This window comes from Danio rerio, chromosome 23 (genome assembly GCF_049306965.1).
Source record: "Danio rerio strain Tuebingen ecotype United States chromosome 23, GRCz12tu, whole genome shotgun sequence".
NCBI lineage: Eukaryota > Metazoa > Chordata > Actinopteri > Cypriniformes > Danionidae > Danio > Danio rerio.
The window spans coordinates 42,449,780-42,461,889 of record NC_133198.1 but is presented as its reverse complement, the minus strand read 5'-3'; the positions used below and the strand labels follow the sequence as shown (position 1 = coordinate 42,461,889).

The 12,110-nt window shown below is 38.0% G+C and overlaps 2 protein-coding genes across 2 annotated transcripts in view; both read right to left on the bottom strand.

Moving 5' to 3' along the window:
- Positions 1-12,110, bottom strand: part of mical1 (microtubule associated monooxygenase, calponin and LIM domain containing 1) — a 508,844-nt gene that overhangs the window by 380,805 nt on the left and 115,929 nt on the right. The window lies entirely within an intron of this gene.
- nfatc2a (nuclear factor of activated T cells 2a) overlaps positions 6,260-12,110 on the bottom strand; it is an 83,311-nt gene continuing 77,460 nt past the window's right edge. Inside the window, exon 10 of the mRNA XM_003201225.7 lies at positions 6,260-11,583. Within this exon, the coding sequence (XP_003201273.2) occupies positions 11,528-11,583 (56 nt within the window). The 3' untranslated portion in view covers positions 6,260-11,527. The remainder of the gene's footprint in view (positions 11,584-12,110) is intronic.

Here is a 12,110-nt window from a genome sequence, read left to right as displayed (position 1 = left end):
ACAATTTGACACATGTAAACCACAGCAGAAAGTTCTAACCAGCAGGCCCATGTCATATACAGTACAGATACTTAATAAATAACCTACTATTGACCTTATTCTCCGCAGACGATCGGGCGCTGCCATTTGAATCTTTTTGGCACGAGACTTCCGGTCTCATTCACTTCCATTCATTTTTAGACATTAAAAACTGCTCGTTTCGTTGTTTGATGTTGCAAACTGATATGTCCATGTTGTATTATTCTACTTGGTCTGTATAGTCATGCAAACATTTGTTTGTAGAGCAAGTAGTTTGACCGTTTTTTGCCGTTTATTATTCCTTGTCATTTCTCCCATAGGCGACTGAAACGGAAGTTCTAAGACAATCGCGAAAACAGGCGCACTTCCGCATTTGAGAATAAGGTCAATAGATTAAAATAATTACTGTATGCTTTTTGTTTTCACGAGCTTTGGAGACGTAACATAAATTCCGCTTTTAAATAATAGGTCACCTATAGCTTCCGCCATGAGGCTTTTTTCAAAATGACATCAATGTTTTCAAAGTGCGTCAGCGCAATAGCCTAGTGGTTAGCGTGCTGATATATGGTGCAGTAGCACTCCAGGGCATCCTGAGTTCGAATCCCGGCTCGTGGACATTTCCCGTCCCTATTCCCTCTCTCTCTCCCACTTTGCTTCCTGTTTGAAACACTGTCCTTTCCGCTTAATAAAGGGAAAAATGCCCAAAATAAGTCTTTTAAAAAAATAAAGAATGTTTTCAAAGTGCACTGCGAAGGGAGCACAATTGTAAACAGGAAGATCACTAAAACTGATCTGTAAAAATAGTTAATAGGAATAGAACACAGGAATAGAACACAGCCAGGAACTTCAAACAGCATTAGCACTATTTTATTGATTGTGACTTGATAGCCATTGGCTGCTATTATGATTTCCCTATGTAAAATTAGCAATGAATACTTTTCTGAAATTATACAAAGGAGAAAGTATGAATGTGTGAACATAAATCCAACTTTACCTCAGTGTCTGTGTGCAATTTAGACCATTTTGAGGGATGTAAACAATAACGATGGTCTTAACGTATTTCCTGTTTTATATTTTTACTTTTCATAGCTTCCAAAAAGGCCCACATATTGATAAATAATGTTGTGACGGCTGTATTAATGCTGTGATTAAACTGCCTCTTGTTACAATAATGAAACTGTTTGGCAACAAGCAGGAAGTGTCATTGGGCCAATGTCATCACCACATTGAAATGGTCTATTGTCTAATAATTCAATCAATTATTTCTTACACACACATGCTCACTGTCACATAATAATCTCGGTCACCCGCTGTTTATATGCAGTACATTAATAATAATCAATAATAATTCTGTTTACAGTGTCACGGTGGTGCAGTGGGTAGCACAATCACCTCACAGCAAGAAGATCCCTGGTTCGAGCCCTGGCTGGGTGAGTTGGCATTTCTGTGTGGAGTTTGCATTTTCCCCCCTTGTAGGCGTGGCTCTCCTTCAAGTGCTCTGGTTTTCCCCACAGTCCAAAGACATGCGTTACAGGTGAACTGAATAAGATTGGCTGTGGTGTATGTGTGTGAATGCAGTAGTGTATACAGTGGCGTAGCGCAAAATGCGGAGGCCCCCCTGCAGGGATCGCTGACGGGGCCCCCGATGAAGTGGGGGGGATAAGTCATACGTCAATTTGCATATCACTGACGTCATCACGTTCTACCGTTTCTGTTTGTTTAACAGCCTATGGTTACTAAAGGGGTATTTATAATTGCACTACACTTTATATAAGCATGTTTATGTAACTAAATGTATTGCTGTTTGAATACAGTATGTCATTATAGATGTGTAGTGAATGTGCAGTAACCTCTCATATGTAATAAACTCAGAAAGGTTCAGAAACTGTCACTAAAATATCTGTGATTGTGAGCAAGAAAAGATTAAACGGTCCAATTAAATTGTTAAAATAAAGGAGAAGCAGATCGGTTTGACTGTACAAGGAAATACCTTCACACTGCCTGTGCTAAATCATTTGTCGTCGGTAAGCAGAGGGGTGATCTGCTCTCGGGCTGCAGGTGGGAGAGGCTGCTGTACGAGGACTGACTGGGCCGCCTGTCAGTGCTGTGAGGTGGGGGAGGGGCCGGCGGCATCACACGCAGCTCGTTGAGAAGAGTAGGGTCACGGTACAGTATGGACAAATGAAAGTCTAAAAAAAAAACTCCAATAACACACAAAAAAGTTGCTAGATTTGTCGCTAGGGGGGTCTGAAAAGTCGCTAAATCTAGTGACAAAGTCGCTAAGTTGGCAACATAGGCGGCAAGCAATCAGAATGAATGTTCTCTTTGAAATAGACTGGACAAACAGCGATGATCGTGCACCCACAATCCTGCTGCTTTCAAGAGCTTAAGAATATACACAAAAATACACACTGTCTTTTATAAGCAGCAGCAGTCACTGCTTTCATTTTAATTCATCTTTGAACAGATTATGAACAAGTCTTTATTAACCGTGTGCGCGTTATCATCCTTTCATTATTAAACAAGGTGTGTTTCACCTGCTTTCTCTTGCTTACAGTTATTTTTGTTAATATGGTTTAATTATTGTTTTACAATAACATTGCTTTAATGGGAGATTACTCACTGTTTATGTGTAGTTAACTTGAGATCTGGGACTGTTAGCCTGGACAGATTACTGTGCATATTTTAGATACATGACAATAATTCTTTTTTTTTAATGTAATGTTGTTTTTTAAGAAAAGTTTTGTTGAATTAAAAAGTGTATATATACAGCTTTATTTTCCTTGTTTGGACACATCAAAACATTGTGGCTATGAAATACTTACTTGGTGTGGTCAGAGATAAATAAATCCTTAATGTTGACCCCTGAAAAGTCATGTGAAATAAAAACTGATTGCATTGCGACACAACCCATTTACTCATGCACACTGAGCAAGCTAATACACAATGCACACAATAAGTTAAATGAATGAGAAGGCATGTGGACATAACACAACGTCTAAATCAAGTCATTTTAGCATATTAAAATCAAATTTATGCATAAAAATATATATTCCCAAGAAGAAAAGTGGGGCTAGTGAAAATGGCGAGTGGCTAGTAATGTTGGAAATCTACTAGCCACAGAGGCTATCATATATATATATATATATATATATATATATATATATATATATATATATATATATATATAAGGATTGCAAAAGACCAAGTACTTCTTTCAGCGTATGTTTTGTTCTCCACGTTGCAAACCATGGAACTGCTAATTACTGAATCGCAAACTGATTCAGAACGCTCTCATTGATTCATAAAGAATCGACTCTCGACGAATCGAGCAAAGCTGAAGTTTAGTGAACAACTTTTGTTTATTCTTGAGTCATTCTTTTGTTTATAGTTTTATCTGCATCATATGTTGCTTTTGGTTAGTAAAATAAATCTATATCCAGGCGGAGATTTTGATTCAGTGACTCGAGTCACATCCTGCATGTTCACTCAAAAAGATCCGTTCATTCAGATTGCATATTCATGCTGTCTATTAAGCAATGTTTATGAGCAAGTCGTTGAATTTATTCACTAAAAGACATTAGAAAGTCTTTATTAATACTTATTATGGAGAAAGGTGGTTCATTCCACAGTGTCCACCCCAGGTTAATAAAGAGACTAAGCCGAAAAGAAAATTAATGAATGAATTATAGAGAAACTTAATATTTGTGCATCCTTATGGACATTTTTGCACGTTTCATTTGATTGTTGTGATCAGTTTGGCAGTTAATCCAAACAGTATACATTTTGTCAAAATGTGTTTTTATTAAACTTATACTAATAATATATCTATATATATATTTCACCCATTTCTTTTCCTAAAATTATTTTATACACAATTTATATAGGGACCAAACAAGCAATATTTAAACATTTACTTAAAGGACAAACATAGCAAGTGTAGTGCAAAAAGTGATACTTTACTATCAAGGTTTGGCAATGATTCAAAACAGTGATCAATGTACTATATTTTAACTTTAACTTAAGTAAATGAGCTCAAATTTAATTTAGCCTTTGGAGTTATATATTTTATTAATATTATATTTAATATATAATGAAAATAAATTGAAAAAACAAAGAAATATAATACATTTATTTATTGAAAGACATTTTGTCCTCTATGGACACGTTTAATACACACACACACACGCAAAATTATTTTTTTTTCCGCTATGGGAAGACAATTTGCTGCGTCCGAAACCGCATATACTATACAGATATACTATACTATCCCAAATTGCACAAAGTGTTGCCTATTGGTGATTCTATTCTCTTTGGTATGCGAGAAGAGCCCGGATGACTTACTACTTCCGGCGAGATTCTGAAGTGCACATCCCATGCACGCTGCGCTATCCAATGAGAGAATTTATTAATGGGAGTGAAGCGACGTAGCTACAGTAGGTCACGTAACCATGACAAAATGGCAGATGTAGTACGTCCGAATTCCATTCATACTTTTCACATTCATACCAAAGAGCTTAGAATGACCAAGAGACGACACTCAATAGATCGTTCCATTGCAACAGCAACGCCCAGAAACTGCCCCGGATTCCGCCATTTTGGAGTGAAAGCGATCGGTTGTCCATTGGATCTTATTGCTGTCACGATAGCAAGCAGCTGCTTTGTTTTTTTTTTTTATTTATTTAAAAAAGCACATTAAAGCTGAGATACAACCTGAAATACAACAATACAACACTTACTATCACAATCATCAGGGGCCTCATGTACGAAGACTTGCGTGGAAATCATTCTAAAACATTGCGTACGCACAAAGCTGTAAATGTGCGTACGCAGAAAAAAATTCAGATGTATGAAACACTGGGTACGCCGAATCCCACGCATATTCTTTTGTACATCTGAATGAACGTGAAACTGAGCGCAACATGCACGAGCACAAAACCCCTCCCTGCCTCCTCCCCCGTATGAATATGCTAATGACTATGCTAATGGCAAAACCCAACGATAAAGCAAAGGCAAAAGCAAGCAAGAAGAGAAACTTTGAACAGAATGTGAATTGAAGGTGCTGCTTTCGGAGGTAGACCGGAGAAAAGCGGTGTTATTTGCAAATTTGTCCTCCGGAATTAACAACAAAACAAAAAAATAGAGTGGGAGAGTTTAGCTGATGCGGTTAACACAGTTGGGTCTGAACATCGCACTGTGGAGTTAAAAGAGAAATAGTGTGATTTGTAGGTGTAAAATGTTGCAATACCCTTAACAGTCTCAGTGGTGCAGCTCGTAAGACGTATGTGAACATGTTTTGACACATTCGAGCATGAACTCGGTTCGAATCCAGCGTCTGATGAACTCTTTCTTCTTTTTTCCCCCGCTACATATCAGATTTTGCCAACTATTTACCACGAGAAAGACAAGTAGGAATCATTAATAAGTTTGTGCATCATATTTTATTTGCACATTTATTGAATGGAAATGTTTCTGATTCACGCATGCAAATTCATCCTCAGATAGTGTCTTTATAGCAATGTGCGTGCAGTAGATCGCTCAGATTACATTGGGAAAACAGTCGACCGCTGCAAATTGCGCTTTAATGTTTAGCTGGTCAACTGTATGGTATGGAAACCTTATATACCTGCTAAATGAACCCGTCTCATACAGCTGCCATTGCAAGGCTCAGACACTTTGTAGAGAGCAATTTAACACAACTGCCTCTAGGAGTCGCCAATGAAAATAAAACAGACACGCACAAAAAATGTGCGTACGCCAGCCAGAAAGCTGCCATGAAGCTGCGCACATTCCCACGTTCAGTTCATTGTTAGTAAATCCAAACGAGAGCGATTCTGAGCGTGAAACCTGGCGTACGCAAAGTTTTTGTGCGTACGCAGCGTTGATACATGAGGCCCCAGCACTTTTAATAGTTTATATTACAGACTTAAAATATGCTGTTTCTATTGGAGTTTTTATTCCAAAATGGCTGCCGCACCCTTTAGTGGCTGTTTCCCAAATCGCACTAGAGTGTCGCCTCTTGGTGATTCTAAGCTCTTTGTTCATACTGTTCTTTTCTAACGGTCGAGTAGTACATTTAAATTCAAATGCATTACCTACTGAGACGTAGGCGGTTTCGGACGCAGCATTTTTAGATACAATTTATTTTACTATACAGATACAAAAAGGAATCTTGAAGATGAGAAAAGCAGCCGAAGAGCAAAAACATGTCTAAAAAAAAACCCAAAAAACAATAAAATCAGCATTTTTTAAAGCTCTCAGTTTTATTGCTCATTATAGATAAGACACATTTCAGCCAAAACATGAATATAACAAGCTAATGCAATAAAAAATATAATTGGTCTCTCTTTTGCCATTGACAGTCTTATATTAATATATAAAACAATTAAATGCAATTTGTACTACAGTATATGCAGCAAAAAAATGTAAAAGCTTTGGTTGTTAATATATTCCCAGAGCATTGGTTATAAGGTATTAAATTGCAAGAGAACAACTGATTCAGTTCATATAAACATTCTCTTCCGATTATGACTCAGATCTGAAAAAATAGACAAAACAGAAACACTATACACACTTCCTGTATAAGGCGGTCTATTTACAGTCAATATAAATGGTTTACATTCTGTATGTAGTTCTGTTAAGCCCACTGTACAAAACAAGCTACAGAAACATCACTTTTTATGTTTTCCTAAAGAATAAAGGTCACTTTTTAGACAACACTTACAAATTGATTATTCATTTATTCCATTCTCAAGCCAAAATTGTAAAGGCATATAAAAATATACTCATTGCATTGTTTTTATTAAAAAGTGGGCAGGATTTCTTTCAAAAATAATCTCAAAAAGATGCCTCTTGATTTTTGTGCTTTGTTAGTTCAATAAATCTGGCAAACAATAAATAAATAAAGCTTGCAATTAATATGAAAGAGAAAATGTAGGTATAAACACAGAAACTGATTTCCATATTTGGAATGTTCTACACACTATATATAAAAAGATGATATTGATATTAAGGAAATCTCCATGAGATCTGTAATACATCTACCTGAAACTGTAACATGGGGTATACCAAACTTGACAAATACAAGGGTAATCTTTATTTAAACAGATGTTGATGGAAATGATGATGTACGCATAATAAAGAACAAGATATGATAGCCATACTGTTTTACACTCACTGGCCACTTTATTAGGTACACCTGCCCAACTGCTTGTTACCTCAAATTTTTAATCAGCCAATCACATGGCAGCAACTCAATGCATTGAAGCATGTAGACATGGTCAAGACGATCTGCTGCAGTTCAAACAGAGCATCAGAATGGGGTCGAAGAGGTCAGAGGAGAATGGCCAAACCGGTTTCAGCTGATAGAAAGGCAACAGTAACTCAAATAACCTCGTTACAACCGTGGTTATTTGATAACCATCCCTTTATGACCACAGTGTACCCATCTTCTGATGGTTACTTCCAGCACATAAAGCGCGAATCATCTCAGACTGGTTTCTTGAACATGACAATGAGTTCATTGTACTTAAATGGCCTCCACAGTCACCAGAGCTCAATTCAAACGAGCGACTTTGGGATCTGAGATTCGCATCATGGATGTGCAGCCAACAAATCTGCATGATGCTATCATGTCAATATGAAAATCTCTGACGAATATTTTCAGTACTTTGTTGAATATATGCCACGAAGGATTAAGGCAGTTCTTAAGGCAAAATGGGGTTCAACCCGATACTATTACGGTGTACCTAATAAAGTGGCCGGGGAGTGTAGTATGGCAAAAAAAAAATTTTCAGAACCTAAATGTACTATTATTCACTCGGACTTGACACAAGGGTAGATGTACCTATATTTATGTAAATTTTTTATGACTTAGTTAATATTACAGTGCTATACGCAAAGGCACGAAGGTTCAGTTTTCTATTTACATTCAAATAAAATCTCATTGGTATTTCTCAGCTGTATTTGCGCAATATTTACATGTTAACAAACCTCATTTTAATGAGAAACTTTAAATAATATATCATCCACTGACAAGAAGTGCATTTGCATCTTTTAAAGAATTTCCTTCATGAACAGTGCATTTACAAGAGATTGTTCACCCAAAAATTAATATTCGTCGTTAATTTATTCAACCTTAGGTCTGAAATTGTGATTCCCAAAGACTGACAAAATACAACATGTCACTTTGAAAGTCACAAAAAAAAGCTAACAAACTGAATAATACCCCATTACATATGTAGGGATTAATTGATGACAAGCCATTGTATTTTTAGACAAATAAAACTACTTTTTTAATCAGACTTATTTGTTATATTTAAAGAATTATTTACAACAGATACTTTTACTCACATAATATATTTGGGTAAGTAATAGTACTTTTACTTAAAGGGCTATGACACCCCCCACTTTCGGTTCAGGTCTACCTCAGAATATTTTTTTAAAACTGCATCATAATGGGTGTGGAGCTCCGCGATCAGAGGCAGGAGTGGCCAGTAGAGCAGGGGAGACGGAGGGGAGCGAACTACTGTTGTCAGTTGGCTCACAAAATGAGACACAAACCGTGAGGAGACGCATGAATTTATAGTTTACAAAGTTAAGAAAGTAAGAAATCAACAGAGTTTAATACCCTGCTACATTTGTTATTTCATATAAAGATAACCACAATTTATATTATTATAAAGATAATCGTGTTCATATAAACACTATAAATGAGGAGGACTTCTCCCTCAATTTCTGGGTCTGAATGCAGACTCAATGCAGCAGGTCTCTTGCCCTGTCTATTTTAAACCATTAGCAGCATGGCAATGTGTCCAAATGTGAACCAACACCTGATAAAAGACAACGTCCGCCATTTTCCAATTCTCGTACTGCTCTCCCGACAAAAATGCTTGCTGCACACAAACAGCTTTGCTGTATCGGCCCTGACAGGATTGCGGGGAAAACATGCAACAAACTTGGAAATTAACACATACGACCCTTCTTGAACCGCTAAATACTGTGTGCCGTGGAAGCAGTCTCACCCAGTCATCAACATAGGGTCTCACAGCTTGGCACTGGCAGGTCTGTCTTGCCTTCAGAAAGCATGTGCAGTCATGAATAATTAAGAAGCCGGCTCTTCTCATAGGATTAGAAAACTCCGCTATGAATAATAATGAGAAACAGATACGTCAACTTTGCATTTGCAGTTTTGCGCTACGTCACCGATTTTTAACCCACCCAAAAATCATTTAAAACCCGGAAGATAAAATTAGCTAACAAAAGCTCAAAATTATCCAGTTTTCCCCACAATTAAAGCTGACAGATGCTAATGTTGTCCTAACTGATGCTCAACACACACAAGCTGTGTAAGCGCGAAAAGAAATAGCATCATACTGCCATGTAGCGTTCATTTTAAAAATGAAATGCAGCCTTACGTAATTCTGGCTAAATGAATCGCGATCTCCAGAAACATACACAGGGCTACATTTTCAAAATGAGCCTATGTTGCCCAGCTCTCTGAGTTCATCAACTCCTCTAGAAACTAAATCTGGATGATGGAAGCTTTCAGCGGTGTTTCCAACTGAGCCGAGCCCAGTTTGATGAGCTGTTGTCCGGTGTCAGCAGGAGGATTTCCCCCACCAACTGTAGTTGCTACATTATTTGAAATCAGGCCCTTACAAGAGCAAGCTCCTGATTGATGAACGCGGCACGAATGTACGCTAAAGTTCAGATTTTCCAACTTGAGCAAATCGTGCCAATCGTGACGCTTCATACGTGAGAATCCCTAAAGCAGGGGTGTCAAACTCAATTCCTGGAGGGCCGAAGCCCTGCACAGTTTAGTTCCAACACACTTACCTGAAGGTTTCAAACAAGCCTGAAGGACTCAATTAGTTTGATCAGGTGTGTTTAATTAGGGTTGGAACTAAACTGTGCAGAGCTGCGGCTCTTTTGGAACTGAGTTTGACACCTGTGCCCTAAAGGATGTCTATTTGCATCTTTGCATTGACCTAACATGTAAATCACTCGCCCTTGACACTTCATTCACGTCTGGTGTAAACGCACCATTAGAGTTCTGTCTGTATTAGGGTTGGGTCGATAGACAAAGATGGCCGATAGACATCACTGAGCTGGCATCGCGATCCTCCACCCCGCCCCCGTCACTTTCACGCTTATACTTAATCATTTTAGTGAAAACCTCAGATACTGTTGGCTGGCTTGCTGTTAGTTGTGCACCTTTTTTACCAACCAAGTTTGTCGACGCCATTATAACAACACACATCACTCTGCCTATTCATGCCAGAGTCTCCTGGAAAAAGTGATTGACAAGTGTTAATTTGTGTGTAACTCATCTTCATTTATTTATGATTTGGTTATGGGTAGGCCCACACGGAATCTGCGTGCGCAGAATTCCGCAGATTTTCCGCAGAATTCCGCAGATTTCTGCCAATTTTTAGAACATCATTGATTCTGTTTATTTACTTTAGTAAATGTGTAAATCTAAATTTATTCAGTTTTTATTCAGTAGTTTATTACTTTTTATTTCATATATTAGGGTTTTAGTTATGATACTCGCTGGATACTCCCAAATAATTCCGAAGAAATCCACAGATTTTTACCAAAATTCTCCGCAGAATTAGCAAAAAATGTCCGCAGATTCCGTCTGGCCCTGGTTATGGGTAATACAAAGACCATGCGGGTCAGGTAGTTGAAACGGTAGGCTACAAATAATGAATTAGTTTTGACTTAATTAATTATTCATGAATTCAAGATGGACGATGCCATCATCCATCGCAGTGTTTCACATAAGACATCATACAATGCCAAATTGGTCGATATCGCCCAACCCTAGTGCGTATATGTTCGTTCGGCTTTTAAAGTGCCGGTAGTCGTTGACTTGCATTTTATGATTCACTTAAGGACTACAGGTTTAGCTAAAAAATTCAGCAGAACATCATCCACATCTTGCATACGCTGAGGTTGAGTAATTTAAACGCACATTTTAGTTTTTGAGTGAACTATCCTTGTGTAAGGCCTTTACTTTGTGTTATTCAAAAACAAGCTACGCTTAAACAAACATATTCAACATTAGCTGTCAATTCATCCACTTTCCCTCCACTTATTATTGGACAGTAATGGTTTGGTCTCATTGGAGGTTATTGGTCGAAATAAACTAATCTGAGTGGGTTCAGTCAAAACGTTATGGAATAATTATGGAAACATGTGACTTTACTACACTTGTCCAGTCCAAACTGTTTATGGAGGCTCAATTGTGACAACTCTGACATATGAGGTCAACATTGGACCGGTTTCAGAAGTCAAATAATAGAAAGGAAATTTAACACCATTTGCATGTCAACACGCTGCTGTTACTGGATGTTTGGTTAAATGTGGTCCATGATACAGTTTGTGACAGGTGAATTATCAAATTATCGCTGTTTCTCTCACATGCTGCGCTGAGTAAAAGGAAAATGGCGTATAAACAGACACTGCAGGGCTCCGGCTTGGTTCCCGATCACGTTTTTTTCCTCTACGTCTGACTCCTGCCATGCACTCCTGTCAGATCCTTCCTGATGATCTCATTCACTGCAGAAACCACAGAAAAGAAGAAGAAGAACAGATTCAAAACAATATTCATGCAGAGCTGAGGCAATTGTTAAGTCGCACAGTGAGGTTAAAACCAATCTTTTGTATGGCTCGAGAACGATAAGTCCTCTAAGGGAGTGATTCGTTCATTTGTGCATGCGCATATTTGTGCAGGTGGAGTAGGAGATTGGTTCTTTTTTCGAGTCCTCTATCCTGAGTCGTTCGTTCATCACATAAAAGACAGAAGACATACATATGCATTTGGATCTGGTAAAAGATTTGATCCGTTCATCTCTCGAGTCCTCGGTTTGAGTCGTTCTCTCATCACGTGAAAGACAGAAGGCAAGCATGTGAATTTAGAGCCAGAAAAAGATTTGATCTGTTCATTTCTCGAGTCTGTCTTGTGATGAACAGACGACTCAAAAAGTGAACGAATCATGGCTCCTTTCAGCTCAGACTGTGTGCATTTGTTAAGCTTAAATGAGACTGTTTGTGTAACGTGAACGAACCGCTCAAATATAAAGAGC